General features: G+C 45.6%; 1 protein-coding gene across 3 annotated transcripts in view; it reads right to left on the reverse strand.

Annotated features, from left to right (window-relative positions):
• Positions 1-18,299, reverse strand: part of LOC121457671 (solute carrier family 41 member 2) — a 71,911-nt gene that overhangs the window by 17,266 nt on the left and 36,346 nt on the right. For all 3 annotated transcript variants that reach the window (XM_041666600.1, XM_041666594.1, XM_041666606.1), the window contains exons 6-8: positions 15,843-15,989; positions 7,551-7,698; positions 5,515-5,594 (exon numbers count right to left, since the gene is read on the reverse strand). In XM_041666600.1, the coding sequence (XP_041522534.1) occupies positions 5,515-5,594; positions 7,551-7,698; positions 15,843-15,989 (375 nt within the window). The remainder of the gene's footprint in view (positions 1-5,514; positions 5,595-7,550; positions 7,699-15,842; positions 15,990-18,299) is intronic.

Raw genomic sequence — 18,299 nt, forward strand, 5'->3', positions numbered from 1 at the left:
GCGATTGCATCTGGATGGGGGCGGGTCCGGAGGGGGGGTCTGGAGGAACAGTCAGTGCACTGTAGATGCGCGAAGGAGAACCAGAGCATGGTGTGAAAGTGGGGCGCATGGCTGAGAGATCACAAGCCACTCAACAAGGGGGACTTCATTCATTGTGGGCGGGGAGGTGGGGTGACCCCGAGAGGCAGAGTGTTGGGTAGACCAGGCCCAGTGGCCAGTGTGTTGGGCTAAGTAACTGATGCTTCATTCTCCAGGAAACAGAAAGGGAACTCTGTTCTTAGAGTGATGGGCACAATCTGGTTTGTGAAGATGATGATGATTATATCTTATTATTAACTTTGTCTGTGTGTGACAGGTACATGCTATGACATGCCTGAAAGAGTCAGGGGACCACTTATAGGAGGTGGTTCTCTCCTACCTTGTGGATCCTGGGGGATTGTACTCTGTCTTGGTGGCGAGTGCCTTACCTCCACTAACCATCTCACCAGCCAAGATTATTTTTGATAGCAAATAATCACAGGATAGGGCTGGAGAGATGGCTCAGCCCTTAATAGCACTGGCTGCTCTTCCTGAGGTCCTGAGTTCAATTCCCAGCAACCACATGGTGGCTCACACCATCCGATCTGGTGGCCTCTTCTGGTGTGCAGGCAATCATGCAGGCAGAACACTGTATACATAACAAATAAATCTTTTTTAAAAAAGGTTTACATGATGGCAGGATAAATGGAATGAGTGAAGGACCAGCCAGAGAAGTAATTTATGGAGATCTCCTCAGGAAAACTACTGACCAAATGTCGGGATAAAAAGGCAAAGTGCACCCTTCTTCTACAACCCTCCTGGCCCCACTGAAGCCCCCTCGGCCTGGAAGGCAGCTGGCCATGCCATTCTGGGAATCGGGGGCGATCTTCACTCCCCTTCCCGTCCTTCAGTTCCAATTCTCTGTCTCATGTCCAGTAGGCACAGCCGTATGTGATGGGGATGGCGGATGTCATAGAGCCAGCACAGCTGTTTGGCAACGATCTAGCAAAGCTGAGCCACATGGCCGCCGTGCCACCCGTGGTCTCCATCTCCACCTCTGGCATTCTTGAGAGACTTTCAATATTGGTACCAGTTAGGAATGTTGAACTGGCAGAAATTTTCTTCTGAATCATTTATGTCTTCTCCCAGGGCAGTCCTGAGCAAACTATTCCTCCCCCTCCCTACTTTAGGGAAATTATCCTTATCTACTTGAAGGTCTTCCTTACGCCAGAGTTCTCTTTACAGGGCCGTGAGACATTTTTGAAACATCTGTCCCTGTACTTACTCAGGAACGAGATAACCAAAACAAAGGGAACTTGAAAAGGTCAACCAGACTCGGTGGACTGGAGGAACTGGCCACAGATCAGAGGGCACGCCCCTCCCCACTGTACACCCAGGCAATCACAGGGCTTACACAGCAAGGAAGTTAGATTAGCTGAAGTTACTTCTGTCCGACACAGAGACTTATACTGATGGGCAAAGAATGATGTAGAAAGACAATAAAAGTGTTCTATAAAGGTATAAAATATAAACATTGTATTATGCCAGAATTTGATTATAACTGCAGCAGCTTTGGCCTGAGGATATTTCTTGGGCACTCTGACTATTAAGAGTTAATAATAAACTGCTTAGGACATGGCAGCGTGCCCAGGATGGCTTGAAGATGGTTTGGTCAAATGTCCTTGTAGCTACAGAATCAACCGGCCTGAGAACGACTTGTATATGCCTCTAGATTCTTAAAAATCGGGTTATGGGGTTAATGGGTAAAAATGATAACTCTGTTTATCAATGATGTCAAAACTTGAAGGGAAACAATTGGAAATGATGACTCTGTTCTGTCACAGTTTATTACTTGATGACCAAGAGGAAATGAAACACATGTCCAAAGACAAAAATGACATGTTCTCTGTTTTAGAACAACATGAACGTATCCCTGCTTACTGAATTCTGTACAAATAGAGAAGCTCCCTGGCTGCCAGTCAGTCAGGCTGCACGGTTCTCCAGACCACCATGGCCTGGCTCACGTCCTTCCCTGACCAGCTCCTCACCCGTCCACCGGTCGGGGATGATCACCTGCACCCAGTCCTATAGCAGAACTCCTGCAGGGCCCGTCTTCCCTCTCTTCCTCCATTCCCTCTGCAGATCCTCAGGACAGACCCAGCTTTCTTCCCTCCTCTGCCCTTCTAGCCCATCACCATACCTTCCTTTGAGCTCCCCAATACCTAGCAACGAGTTCTAACTGGGTCCCCCAGTAGCCACACCTGGCAGGGACTCAGAAGCATCCCTACCAGGCCATTCACAGCCTCCACATGGTCCTAAGATCACAAAAAGGCAACAGAAACTGAGGAACAGAAAACCACACCAAAAAGACAAGACCAGGTATCAACACCAAGAATTACAATCATACAGCTGGAGCAAAAACCAAGCACTTAAAAATAGCCATTTAAGTTCAAGGACCTTAAAGGAGATGTGAATAAATACATTAGTGAAGTCTGTGAAAATGCAAACAAAATAGAGATGGAAATAGTTTTAAGATGTGGGAGTAGAAATAGAATCTCTTAGGAAAGCCAAAACTGAGGGGAAACTGGAACTGGAAAATTTAGGAAGTCAAATAGGATCCTCAGAGGCCTTAAAGCCTCACCAACTGAACGCAAGAGCCAGAAGAGAATCTCAGGCACTGAAGACAAGATAAAGATGGGTATCTCAGTTAAGGAAAATGTTAAATTTTAAAAAAATCCAGAGATAAAAGATCCAGAAAATCTGGGACACCATGAAAAGACCAAATTTAAGAATAAATATGAAGGAACAGAATAAGAAATCCAGGCACAGAAAATATTTTCAACAAAAATCATAGAAGGAAATTTCCCTAACTATCAAAGTACAAGAAGGTGACAGAGCTCCAAAAGGAAAATGGGAAAGAAAAGGAAGTCCCTTTACCACATAATCATCAAAACACTAAACATAAAGAACAAAGAATATTCGAAGCTGCAAGGGGAAAAAGCCGAGTAACACAAGGCAGACCCACAAGAATCACACCGACTTCCAGCTGGAAGGTCCTGGACGGGTTGCTGCAGACTCATGGATGCTAGCCCACAATACTAAACCTGGTAAACTGACTGTGTTCCCGTGGATGCCCTACACTCTAACACAAACTAGAAGTGATAAGTTGTTAAAAAAAAAAAAAAGAACATGAAGGTTGCGGGGGTGGGGGGACGTAGAGGGGACCTGGGAGTAGTCAGGGGCAGGAGTAGGGACAGGATATGATCAAAATTGTGTGATGTTCTCAAAGAATTAATCCAATATTTAAAAAGGAAATAGATATGGGTAAACTCAGAGACAGAGTGCCACAGCCATGCCAGGTCCTAGGCTCATCCCTCAACTCCATTAATAAGTAAGTAAACAATATGTAATCCCCAGTTCTGTGGTTCATCATGCATGATCTTGGGAAGAAGGTCAGATCCAGACATTCCAATGCTTCCAGCAGAAGATGGTAACACAAGGACGGCCTACAATATCCTGCCATCAAGAATTCTGTTAACTTAATGTTGACCGAATTTAACTGACCACAGAACTCACTTCTCAAATCACACTTCCTAACATCTCACACAGAAGCCTTGTCATTTACTTTCCCTGTGATGTTACCTATCCAATCCGGGTCAATCTGACCACACTTCCAGCTAAGGACTCAAGAGAGCAGGAGCAGGTGCGAGGAAAAGTGTCGCTATTCTGGTGGGGAGGATCAGAGTAAGCATGGTAAGAGCTTGGCACCTCTGATCGGATCACTGAGTCCAGTAATCTAAGAGTCTTGAAAGACACTGGGATTTGGATTTGATGTGACACACAGGAGAAAGCCACCGAGAAGCTCACCTTCTGATTGACAGGACACAGACGATGCTTATGGAAGAACAATGTGACCAAACTAGGAGCAAATGCCTCGCAGGTTAATGGGAGACCAAGCAGAAAATATACCTGCAGCTAAGACAGTTGAAAAGAAGTCTCTGTTTGTACTGTGCTCAGTCCTAGCTAAGGGGTAAGTCCCCGACATCCTGTGTGTCTACGTGTGATCAAGAGTAGGCTCCGTTTCTCAGGTCTGGAGCACACTGTTTGCAAGCCTATCCACTGGATGGACATCTTGTCCTTGTCCCTTCCCTCCTCATTGTATCCATCTAATAATGTACAACCGCCAACCCTCCCACCCCTGAAACACTTTATCTCCCCCATAAGAGGGACTCTCAAATCCCAACTCAAGGAGGCAGCCAACTGGCCAGGTCTGGGTGCACCCCAAAACACAGCTTGTGTTATTTGGAAAATTGTGGGCTTGTTTTTTCTCCTTGCAAACAGTAAGTTTAATGCTAGCAAATTCGTGGCAGCTGCACTGGGCAGGCAGTAACTCAGGAAAGGTATTCCCTTATCCAGATGGACGGCCTCAGCGCGACAACCTCAGCCTGCGTGGACAGACAGGCCGCTGTACACGCAAGTGAATGAGGGGACAGTGGACAGTTTGGTGATGTTAAGTCAAAGAGGAGAACCAGGTAGAAAGAATCAGACGGTTCCATGGTTTTAAGGACGGATGCCAGGAGGGAAATGGTGGCACCAGACAGCTGGGAGAGAGATCTGTATGGGAAAAGTCTTTGACATTCTAAAGGTAGACGAAAATTACAACATTCAGTAGAAATTTTAGATCTAAAATTAGACTTCTGCGGAACATGTCATTATATAAATTTTTATGTAAATATAGAAAGTCAATTCTTTGTGTGTAGGGGTGGGGCGTTTAGAGACAGGGTTTCTCTGTAAAAAGCCCTGGCTGTCCTGGAACTGACTTTGTAGACCAAACTGGCCCTGAACTCACAGATATCCACCTGCCTCTGCCTCCCAAGGGATTAAAAGAGTATGCTACCATGCCCAGAAATAAGAAGTTAATTATGCCAAGTAGAATTACTTTTTAAATTATGTCGATCTAGTCTATACTAAAGCTCAACTTCATGCTCACCAGAAGAGGTGAATTAAATTGTCTTATTAAGTGAGCTTCATACAAAATCATACTATTTTAACATGATTCTTTAATGTATGTATTATACATATTTAATATAAGGATTATAATTTCCATTGTGAAGGCAAGAAAATGATGAGGTCAGGTTTCCAGGTGTCAGTGGAGCGGCTGCTCTTAGTGAGTGGCCTGAACTTAGCCGAGAGCCAAATCTGGCTAATTCTGCTTCTTCTAAGATAACCAGCAAAAGCAAATATAATACCAACTTAGAACCGGAATTCTGCATTCTGTCGCACTGGCCTCACACGTCAGGAGCGCCTGTCTAACCAACACGGAACAAACACGACTGAGAAACGGCTCTTTTCCAAACAGGGTTGTATGTACTGAGACCAGGGAAGAGGTTTCCACTCTGAGGTACATCTGAGTTTGAAGGAAGAAATGGAAGGAGTAGGAAGACATGTGGGCTCCTGAGGGTGATGTCACCGTGAGGCAGTACTTTCCGGGCTTACCGTTGATAACTGGCGTGTAAACGACAATCCCAACCAAGTTCGGGTCAGATACAGTTGTGTCCAGAATAAGGCCCCCAATGCTGAAAGAAAGAAAACCATGGATCAGGGAAGAGAAATGGAAAAAGAGTCTCCAGTTGCTCTGACATTCAGACACTCCCACCTTGTACAGTACAATGTTAATGCAATATAAAAATCAGGCAAAAAGAAGAATATTCAAAGTAGAAATCAATGTTATCAGTAAAAAACTGGAAATAAAACATGGCCATGAAGGCAGGAGAGGCGCTCAGTGGGTGAGAACTGGCTATTTAAACACAAAGTCCTGAGTTTAAAGCCTATGTAAAATCTCTGCAGTGGGAGGCAGACACAGAAGGATCTCAGGGGCTCACTAGCCATGCCAACCAATCAATCAGCAATCACCAGGTACAGTGAGTGCCTGTCTCAAAACTAAGATAGACAGCAAATATAGGGTGTGACAGATGAAGACCCCCTGAACCCGGTGTTGACTTCTGGCCTCCACAGATGCACACCTGGGCACATACAGTACACACCCAGTCTACACACTAAAGCAATAATAAATACCATAACCAACAGGTAAAATGTGAGTGCATTAGTTTTTGTTTGTTTGTTTTACATATCTTGCCCCCACCCCGTCTGGGGAACAGGGTCTTGCTATGTAGTCCAGATGGCCCTGAACTTATAGCAATCCCCCTGTCTCAGCCTCCCAAGAGCGGGGATAATAGGCATGTGTCACAATTCCCAGGTTACAGTTTGTTAACTTCACTAACCTACAAGAACGCCCTATAAGGCGTTGTCAACTACTTCAACGCTTCAAACAATGGGATGAATGGTCCCTTCATATTCTTCTGCACAGAGTATCTTTTGTTTTGTTTTGTTTGAGACTGGGTCTCACTATATAGGCCTAGGCTGGCCTGGAGCTTGCTAGTAGACCAGGCTAGCCTCAAACCCCTAGAAACCCACTGTCGTCAGCCCCTAAGTGCTGGATCATCATCATATTTTTTCATCATGTCATCTACTACTCTTGCAATTTAAGAGCTAGTTCGTAAACAGCGTCTTTCCATCTTTAAGGCAAGCAGGCATCGGAGGGGCGGTTCTAAAACTAGGTGGATTACAATCGTATGACCAGAGAGCTGTAGTGATGAAAAGAGCTGAGCTTGAGAAGTCTGGGAAATGAGATGGGGTTTTAAGAGAATAAGTGGCAAACCACACGCGTTCAGTATCTTGGTGGAGCGTGGAGGCTTGTTTAAGCCTTTATTAATTGTTCACCTTCAGTCTGTGGTTCATGTACCGTAAGACACAGCCAGTCCCGTCACCCACGGTCACCTGCTGCCTAAATCTTCCAGGGATTGCAATCTCCCTACAGCAAAACGATCCACACGCTGTCGTAGGATGACCGAAAGTCCTGGCACCCTCTGACGGTGGTTCTTAGCCCCGTGCCCAGACCCTCTGTGCCCTAGGGATCCGTTCAGTTCCCGCCGTAACTTCTTCGCTGGTGAGTGGCACACAGAGACACTAGTTCTCATTTTCAGGCTTAGCTCTGACTTCTGCGGTAGATGAGATGTAAATCTCACAGCTTCCACAAATGCCAGCCCACGGGGAGCCCTTCCTGATACAGCCAACCCGCGAGGTCGCCATCAATCACCTCCACAAAGCTGGTTTCTAATTCTTAGAGACATCTTCCTCCCACGCTCGGGAAAGCTGGTGTCGCGAGCAGAGGCACTGCTGTCACCCCCCACCTCCTCGCAAGGGTCTCCCGTGCTGAATTCTGATCTCTGTGTTATCCAGATCCAAAGCTCGCACACGATTCTTAGTTCACCACATTTTGCAAAACGTTCCTACTCTTTCCCAGATGACTTTGTTATCCAGTGCAGACTGAACATCTTTCCACAGCAGCAGAAATGTAACAGTGATATTCTGGGTCACGGATACCCCATTCTGTAACCCTGCTGGGATTCCTGTGAGTGATGCCTCACTGCTAACCCATGGTCGCGCTCCCGCCCCCCACCGCCAGCACTCACCTGCTTATGACCATGGCTGTTATGACGGGCTCCCAGCCAGAGTGGAGCACAGTCCTGGTAGCTGGGTGTTTGGCAGCTATTATAACCCAGATAGGTGTCAGAGCCAAGAAAAAGGCACAAACTAATGGAGAAATGTAATAATATGTCTCTAGAATAAAGAAAAGAAGACATTTCAGCCCTTCCTCTTTCCAACAGAAAATCTGAATAACAAAAGAAGCATTTTTATCAAGTTTATTATTAAACATATTAAGTGTCTAACATTTTATATATACCCAAGATTTAGAACAGTAAATAAAACCCAATGCCAAGAATGGCGGCTCATTTCCCCTAAGCCAGCAATCAGGAGGCTGGAGATGGGGAACCACACAGTTAGGGCCAGCCTGTGCTACACAGATACTCTTTTAAACTATCAGCTCATATAACCTAAAGAACAACATTAATGTCCCAAACATTCATTATGAGATATCAACACAGCCTACACAGAAGAGCAAGGACACCAGGATGGACAACCAACATCAGTTGCCAACTTGATAGCTGCCCAGGCCTTGCTGTGCTTCTCTGTGGCACACGTCTGGGTCACAACTGTTCATCCGGCCTCCATTTTCCGCCTCCTTACTGACGGCAGGCTTGGCTGCCCAGCATGTCACAGGCATGATTCACGCCATTTGTAAACAAAATTTTACGTGAGTTTTCAGAAATGACTGAAAGGTGTGTGTGTGTGCGTGTGCTTTTGTGTGAACTATCTCCCAACACCAGACAAAAGACGCTGCAAGATCAGAGACAAGTTGCCTCAGCTTTCTTCCTAAAGGCCCAGAGAGGGAGGCTGGGGAGACACCAGTCCACAGGACAGAGCAGGGGAGGAAACAAGCAGAGGAGGAGCTTGGGAAGTGAATGCCGAGCATGTGTGCGCAGAGTGAACTCCGTGAACATGGGCCACTAAGGCAAAAACCCTAACAAAGCCTGCAGACACAGGGCCGTGAAGAACCCAACAGCAGAGGAGAAGCCCCTTGAACACTGAGAGCCACAAGCAGAGAGCGGAGAAAGGGCCATCTGAGGAGGACGACACTGGCCTTGCAACGAGGTCTGCTCTACTCTTCCCCAGCATAACTCTGAAGCAGGCTCACGGATCGCAAGCTAAGCCACAGTCAGCAGCCGACATAATGAAGTCCAGCGCAGCATACGGAAAACAGACCTGGACATGGAACAGCCCTGTGCCCCCCGGTGCTCAGCAGCCAACCAAGCTTGGAATGTGTGATGGCATGACAATCTCTGCAACATCTTACATTAGGGCACTTTTCTCATCATTTTTTTTCAAGTACCTAAAGTACTTTTTACGAGTCTAGCAAACTAAATGTATAAATAAGGTGATTTTCTTGGTGTAGTAGTGCACATATAATCACAAGTTCAAGGCCAGCCTAGGCCACAAAAGGACATCACCAAAGAAAGCAGGCTGGCAGGAATGTTCAGAACAAAGGGCTTGCAGCCAAGCCTGACACATAAGCTGGATCCTGAGCCAACTGGGAGGAAAGCTCCACATGAGCACTGTGGCACACGTAGACACACACACACATAGACACACACACACACACAGACACACACACACATAGACACACACACACACATAGACACACACACACACAGACACACACACATAGACACACACACACATAGACACACACACATAGACACACACACACACACACATAGACACACACACACATAGACACACACACACATAGACACATACACACAAAGACACACACACAGACACACACACACATAGACACACACACACACACATAGACACACACACACACACACAGACACACACACACTCACTTCTTTAAAAAGGAAAATGAAAGGGCTGGAGAAATGGCTCAGGGTTTAAGAGCACTGGCTCCTCTTCCAGAGGACTGAGGTTTAATTCCCAGCACCCACATGGTGGCTCACAACCATCTGGAACTCCAGATCTAGGGGATCGATTCCCTCTTCCAGCCAGTCTCCATAGGCATGTCACCCGGATCCTCAGCCCTCCTATTCAACACAGGATGTCACCCGGGTCCTCAGCCCTCCTATTCAACACAGGATGTCATACACGCAGTCCTCAGTCCTCCTATTCAACACAGGATGTCACACACGGGGTCCTCAGCCCTCCTATTCAACACAGGATACCACACACGGGTCCTCAGCCCTCCTAGTCAACACAGGCATCTCACACATGCGGTCCTCAGCCCTCCTATTCAACACAGGATGTCACACACGGGTCCTCAGTCCTCCTATTCAACACAGGCATCTCACACACGGGGTCCTCAGCCCTCCTATTCAACACAATGTCAAATTTCACCTCGAGTTTCAATGACTTATCATTGGGGGTTCTCAGATGTATAATTTTTAAGGTCATATTTTGTTTTTTTTTGTTTTTTGTTTTTTGTTTTTTTGTTTTGTTTTGTTTTTTTTTTAGAGTTAGGTGATCAATTCTGATGCAGTGTGTTTAGTCTTTATGTAGCTGCAACCTGAGGAAAGACAGCCTCTGTTCCAGATCACCAACCAGGGAAGATCCTCCCATCTCCATGTTGGGACCCTCTGAGACCAGACCCTCCAAACTTCCAATCCCTGGAAGTTTTTCTATGCATACAGGCGGAACACATAACAATAAAACTGTCAAATGTGAAAGATGACAGTTTTTAAATAAATATCTATATAACATGTACAACTTCTCTTAGCTCTCTAACAGGCAAACCACACAAAAGCGCATCACAACCACATAAACCAGAGCTCACAACCACAGTCGGCCTTCTCTTTCCGTCGGATCTTTCTTGCCCCATCTTTCCGTTCTTACTTTTCTGAAGTGTTACTAATCCCCAGAACTCTGTACTGAGCCAAGATCCTGTGCTATTTCACTAATCCTGAGTCCTCGTGGGGAGGATGCTTTTGCTACAATCAATCATATTCTCAGGCAGTCACCATGCCAAAGTCATTAGAGGGCCACTTGAATAAATTCTAATCGCATTAGCTACATCATTTTCAAAAGGAATAATGCACTTTGTAAGACAGTATTTACTCAATATCTATTATGTATATAGCACCAAGAGTACTACAAAAAATAAGTAAATAAAAAACCACGGTATTGTCAAGAATTCTGTATTTCAAACAGAAAGGTACAGTCACAGGTACTCTAATTATTGCCTAATCCACTGATGTCCTGCAGTGAACTAAATAGGCTTTAAAAACTGGGGGAGAGGAGTATTGTATTTAGACAAAGAGCTGTAATCACTGACCAAACACAAAGTCATGAAGGCCACCTCAATAAAGTGCTATAGCAATTCGGATAAGCACAGCTAGATAAGCACATGCATGCATGTATGTATGAAGGATGGATGGAAGGACGGACGGATAAGCAGGCAGATTGACTGACAGGGTCTCATAATGAAACACGGTTGGCCTAGAGCTTGCATGTAGCCCAGGCTGGATTTGAACCCAAGGTCCTCTTGCCTCAGCTTTCCCCGTGTTTGGATTACAGGCATATCTCTAGCTCACACAAATCTTTACTGATATAAAGAAGCACAACTGAGCTCTGCACTGTTGATCCACATCCTGAAACCTTTCTAGTAGTTTTAAAACCCTTTTGGTGGAATCCCCATTTTTCTGAAGCATACATAGGACCATGTCATCTACAGACAGGGATAACTACCCTTCCTTGGACTCCCTTGATCCCCTTTTGTTTCTATTGCTCGTTAGTTCCTCTAGTGTGATGCTGAGCAGAACTGAGAGTGGGCGCTCTCGCCCTGCGTCACCACAGAGGCCGTGTTTCTCTCATGTACTTTTCACTGTTTGCTCTTGGTTTTCCGAGGTGGCATCAGCTCTGTCCAGCAGAGTTCCTGGCCGATAATTTCTTCCAGGTCTCCAGCTTTGCTATCAGGCTGAGATGCCAACCTCATGAAACAGGGTTGGATGTGTTCTGCCGGATGCTTCCTGGAAGGATTTGCTTTCTGGGGTTAATTTTTTTCAGCATTTATTTGTGTGTGTATTTGGGTTGTTGAAATAAGGTCTACTTTAGCCCAGGCTGGCTTCACACTCATGCAAACCTGTTTTCTTTTTAGTTACTACTCCAGTCTACCTGTCTCACCAAGACTTCTATTTCTTCCTGACTCAGCTTCATGGGTGGATGCTTATAAAAGTGTATCCACTCCCCAGAGGCTAGGCTTTCAGCATCTAATTCTTCCTAACAGCCCCCGGGATCCTTTCCATTCTGGGGTACCGACTACAATGTCTGTGCTTTCCTTTCTGGTCTTACTTAGAGTCTTTTCTCTTCTTAGTCAAAACTAAGACGGCTGTCAGTCTTTTTCATTTAAGAAAAACCAACCCTTCGTCTTGCTGGTTTGTCCCATAGCTTTCCTGCTTGGTTTAACCATGCTCGTCCTTACTTCTCTCCTGCAGAGCTTGGGTTTAGTGTGTTCTTTCCCCAGTTTCCTGCCGTGTAGCCTTAGGATGCTTACATCTTCTATAACACAGGTGGTTACAGCTATAAGCTGGGAGCGTCCTCCTTAGAGTTGCGTGTGTGGCATCCCTGAGGTTTCTTAGAACTACCTGTGCAGTATCCCGTAGGTTTTGGAACATGGTTCCTCCATTCTCACCTGGCTTAAGATGTTTCCATTTGAGTTCTTTGAGCCACCGCTAGTTTGAGGTGTCCCACTGAACTTCTATACATTTACATAGTTTCCACTTTTCCTCTGCCACTGCTTTCTAGTTTTACTCCATCACGGCGTCGATAAACATGACACGATTCCTAAACTTGTTAGGATGTGTTACATGGCTTAATGTGGGGTCTATTCTAGGAAATGACCTATGTGCAGGAGAAGAATGCACACCACGTGACTGTTGAGGGGACCATTTTGTAGACTGTCAGGCTGGTGTGAACAAGTGTCCACTTCAAGTCCGGCATTTCTTTACTGCACTTCCGTCCAGATGAGCTACCCATTGTCAAAGTGAGGTCCTGAAATCCCCACTGTGTACATTGTCCAACCCATTAATAACTCTCCTACATTTGGGAGCTCTGACGTTGGATACGTACATATTTACCACTGCTGTGTCCTCTTCATGGACTGACCCCGTGGAATTTTCCCCTGTGTCGGCTTCTTGGAGCCACGGAGTTCGTGGCCTCTCTAGCCAAAGTTTACAGCTACCAAAAAGATCCTCCTTTCTTCTCTAAACGCTGCTTAGTGTTTCCAGGGTAGTACAGGGATTAACGGTGTTTCCAAGGACCGGGCTTCTCAGCAAGATGAACGGGATCTTAGAACTGAAATGTGCCTGCTTCTAATCTCTGTATTCAGAATGAAAAGGCCAGGTGCCTAACTGCCGATCTTCTGAGGCCCCCTAGTGCTCAGGATGCAGACACTTTGGCAAGAGAAACACAATGACATTTCAGAACACCTGCAAGCTGTTAAATTAACTGCAGAATTAACTGGTAGCCCGTTTAAAAAGAAAATCCCTTGGGGGCATCAATTACACAGATGAAATGAGAAGGGTCTGAAGCATTGCAAAGCCAACTTTGCAAAGTCAACTTTCAGACGACAAATGAAGGCCTGGAATATCCTAAACAATACTTAATAATACTGTGTTCTACGCTAAGGGGACTGCGTTTTCTCTTACTCCTCACCCCAGTACCAGTGCGGCACAGTGCAAGGTCTCGGGGTCAACCCTCGGCTCCACAGAACAACAAAACAAACAAACAAACAAACAAAAAAACAAATCAGGTAATGTCAGATTGCGGGTCCATGCCTATAATCCCAATACTCAGGGAGTGGAGGCAGCATGAGCTGGAGGGCCAGTCTCAGATACAGAGGCCCTCCCGAGACCCAGCCTTAACCCGGCACCACGGAACACTCCCAATATTGCAAGCTTTGGAGGAGAGTACACGAGGACCATAGCCGTTGTTGCTCTGTCTGCATAGGGGCTTTATCTGCGAGTGTGTGTGCACCAGGTGCGTCCCTGGGACACAGGGAGACCAGTCGAGGCCGTCAGATCACCCGTGACTGGAATCGCAGGCGCTTGTGCTGTCACATATCACGTTACAGCTGCCATGTGGGTGCTGGGACTCCAGGCATGCACCGCCACACCCACCCAGTTAATCTGTAGCATTTCTGTTCTCTTAATACTGCTGAGAAGAAATCATCCTCTTGTAGACGTGTGTGTGTGTGTGTGTGTGTGTGTGTGTGTGTGTGTCCCTTCTCTCTGATCGCCTCCTCAAAGCAGGAGAAACTTGAACTTCAAGAGTTAGTCAAAGGGGCACCAGGAGCCTTGCTCGGGTTCTTACTGGCCTCCTATTGATGACGGTCTTGAGACAGGGTCTCACATCCAGGCCCCAGATCCTCAGTACTCCTTCCTCAGCTTCCTCGCTGGGATGATGAGTGCACATTCCCACACCTGGCCAGACTACCTCCCTTCTCCAGTACAGTGAACAGCCTGGCCCTCGGGGTAAGGAGGACAAGTTGTTCACAAGTCTGTCTGTGGCTTGGGTGGTGAGTTTAACGGGGTGAGAGAATGAAAACACCACATTCTCCGAGACCAGATATAAGCTAACATTTACTCCTCGACTCTAGTGTCTGGGTCTAAACTGCATAACTCAGAGAAGGAAAAAGAGGAATCAATGTATTATCCCAGCAGCAAAAATTAGACAAGACTTAGGGTCATTTCTTTAATAAGAACTCCCCTTTTCTGCACTTCCTGTGAGAGGAGAGGGAACTGAGCACTCCCGAGCAACCGTCACTGCACCCCCAAGAGTGACAGAGCCACAGCCAATGAGAGCTCAATGACAGTTTATGGCACCAGCCCATCTACTGTCTCATGCACTGGTTCAGGCGATGAATCTCTGTCTTCAAGTGAGGAAAGATGTATCTGAGCACACACGGTCTGTGCCACCCATCAAACCAAAGTCAAGGCAGTGTCCCGTACTACACGAGGCCTTTCATGCCGCTGCCGGAGTCACACGGAGCTACTGCATTTGATGGGTTAAAGCCTATTTGGTTCAAAAGTACATCTGAAGTTCCTCTCCAAACTTCAGAATCGGACTATAAAGCTGAATAAAACCCATAGCAATCTGTGAATAAATATTTGCCTTGGGATGGCCTTGTAAATAATTTTATTATAGTAAAGTTGTGTTTTTGTTAAACTGGAAATCTGACACATGTACACACACACAACACACACACACACACTTGACATGTAAATGAAAACACAACGTTCTGCCTTTAACCCATGCCCACAGGTGAGGCTCACGCCCACTGGCTGTGGGCCCAGAACACATTATTCCCGCTAGGACAGCTCACTGGACTCTGCACATTTCCCGTCATGACTCATCAGGAACACGCACAAGATGACTCAAACTTCACTAGCAGTCAGCTAATTTTCAGATGTGTCTTTTGTTTTGTCTCTAAATGTCTGGAAGCTATTTATTAGCATGGGGTTTTGATGTGGGAAAAATAACTCATTGGTAAATAGGAAGGAAGGAAGGAAATACAGACACACAAAGACCATGATAACTCTGTATTCTCATATTCAAAACACTGAACAGTGCAGTGTGATTCCTAACTGGCTATCCAATGAGAAGAAAGCACAGAACCCATGCAGTATGGCAGGATTGTATTAAACTACGATAGTAGCAATGTGTAAAGCTGGGGGCATATATAACTTCTATGACCCTCCAACTTCCTGTCTGAAATTCCAAAGAATACCTAGGTGTTGTATAGCACACACCTGTAGCCAAATACTTGGGAGGTGGAATTAGGAGGCAGAAATAGGATGAGGAGTTGAAGGTGAGCAAATTTGTCCACATAGCAAATCTGAGGATATCCTGGGAGCACAGGAATTAGCAGCCTCAAGAAGGAAGGGTGGGAGTGGGGCAGAAAGGGGAAGAAAGAATTTACAGAGGATAAACATTTTCTTAAGAGTTCTGAACTCAGTAAGAGAAGAAAGCACACGAGAGCCACAGCACATAATAAATATACAAGCTACAGTGTTCTAGTCAACTTCATCACTAATTCTAACATCACTTTCTTTTTTAAAAAATATTTATTTATTTATTATGTATACAATATTCTGTCTGTATGCCTGAAGGCCAGAAGAGGGTGCCAGACCTCCTTACAGATGGTTGTGAGTCACCATGTGGTTGCTGGGAATTGAACTCAGGACCTTTGGAAGAGCAGGCAATGCTCTTAACCACTGAGCCATCTCTCCAGCCCTAGCATCACTTTCTAATGACCGAATAGTTCCACATTTAGCTTCAAGTCAACTCACCCAGGCAGGAGTACAAACCCTGACTGATCCACGCTAATATGGCGAGAGTTATCAGATCACCAAAACTAGCAGCGATGGGTGTGGCCACGTTGTCAGGGTTTATGCCTGTCTTCTTCGAGCCAACGATAACCCCGACCATTATTATTCCTAGAAGAAAGAGCACCCGTTACTCTGGAGGCTGACTCAGGAAATCCATCCCCCAAACACTGAAACACCCCGCACAGACAGAGAAGCAGCACACCGGTTCTGGCTGGAATGCTCAGATAACTGACAGAGAAAACAAAATCCCCTTTGGCAAAACCTTCAGCAAACTGCAAGAGATCCCGGAAGACATCATCGGCTCATTTGGCATTTACTGTAAAATTACAGAAAAAAACTAAAATTCTGAATTTAATGAGGCATATGCTTTAAATGTAACATATATATATATATATATATACATATATATATCCGCAGGTTTTTATTTTAACCCGTGAAGAATGAAAACACTAGCGTAGAATCCTACTTATATGCACCCCAACAAAACACACCCATATACGGTGTCTACAGTGAAGTGTTGAACCCCAGAGTTTAGAGCAGGAACCACGTATAAAAGAAGATGGCGTGTGCAGGGGTTAAGAGCACTTACTTGTTCCCAGAGGGGACCTGGGCTCAATTCAACACTCATCTGACACTCTGGTACCCAGACATACATGCAAGCAGAATATACACTCATATATATCAAATAAAAGAAAAACCAAAAACATTAAGAGAAAAGGGGAAATGGCAAGAATGGGTCTAAAAACTGACGCTCTTTGATGGCTGGATTGCTCAACTATTAAGTGCAGACTGGGCTGTTCTTGCTCCACATGGTAACGTACAGCCCTGTGAATCTCAAGTTTCTGGGGATACTCCTTTTTACAGCCTCCGCGAGCACAGGCATGCTCGTATTGCACGTACATACATGAAGGCAGGACATTCATACACATAAAATAAAAATAACTAAATATTGAGAAGAATAAAGAAGGGTTATGGCCAGGCAGTGGTGGCTCACACCTTTACTGCAGCACTCAGGAGGCAGAGACAGGCGGATCCCTGAGTTCAAGGCCAGCCTGGTCTACAGAGTGTGTTCTAGGGCATCCAGGGCTACACAGAGAAACCCTGTCTTAAAAAAACCAAACTAAATCAATAAATCAAACAAGCCAGCAGTGAGAGTTATCTGGACGTGATGGTTCATGCCTTTGATCACAAACAGCATTTGGGAGGCAAAGGCGGGGATCTCTGTGAGTTTGAAGCCATTCTGGTCTACAAAGAGTGTTCCAGGGCTACACAGAGAGACCAACTGAACTTCAGTGACGACATTCTACAACGTACGAGGTGCCTAGTATAGTGCTCATATCATATCAATAAATATAAAGAAGCTAATCCTGCAAATTCAAAGGTTATTTTTTTATTGGGGGGGGACTATTGAGGCAGAATTTCCCTGTATGGCCCTGGTTGTCCTGGAATTCATTCTGTAGACCAGGCTGGCCTCAAACTCACAGAGGTCTGCCTGCCTCTGCTTCCCGAGTGCTGGATTCAAAGGTGTGCACCATTAGCACTTAGCTCAGTTAAGTTTTTTAACTTCTGTTTTTTAACATATAGTCAAAATATGCTACATTAAGCATCAGCACAAGGTTATATTTATATTGTCACAGAAACTTAACCTTTGGGGTTTTTGTTGGGTTGGTGTTTCTTAGGTTATACTTGTGCGCTGGTGAGAGAGGACACACAGGGGTGAGCACTGCTGCCCCCACGGGCACTGGTGTTGGGTTCACCCTTCACCCTGGGCTGTAGTCACAGGGAATTGTGAGCTGCCTCAGGGGGTTCCTGGGAACTGAACTCAGGTCCTCTGGGAGTGCAGGAAGTACTCTCCACCAAGAATTTAGATGAGGGATTGCTTTTGAAACAGAATTTCTGGAATTCTTGCGACAGGCCGGAAAGTCCCCTGTGTGGTTTCCAGGAAGGTCTTTCTTAAGTCTTTGGGAAAACGGGAACACTGGACTGCCTGACTGAAGACTGAGCCAGGGTGTCTGGCAAAGGGAACAACCTCAAAAAGCCTGCTTTCTACAGTGTTTATAAATATTTAAATAAATAGGGCGGTGGTGGCACGCGGCTTTAATCCCAGCACTTGGGAGGCAGAGGCAAGTAGATCTCAGTGAGTTTGAGACCAGCCTGGTCTACAGAGCCAGGGCTACACAAAGAAACCCTGTCTTGAAAAACCAAATAAATAAATAAATAAATAAATATAAATAAGTAGTAACATAAAAATACATCTGAACTAAGATTATTTAAAGCTTATGTGGATATTTTCTGTCATTTTCATCATGAACAAATATTTAACAGTCACACATCCTGGAGGCGGACGTAGAGACCCACAGCCAAACATCAGGCTGAGTCTGGGAATCCTGCAGAAGAGGAGGAGGAGAGAGGAGCATA

Source organism: Microtus oregoni, unplaced genomic scaffold (genome assembly GCF_018167655.1).
Source record: "Microtus oregoni isolate MIOR12 unplaced genomic scaffold, Mior012 000001F_ref0000356, whole genome shotgun sequence".
NCBI lineage: Eukaryota > Metazoa > Chordata > Mammalia > Rodentia > Cricetidae > Microtus > Microtus oregoni.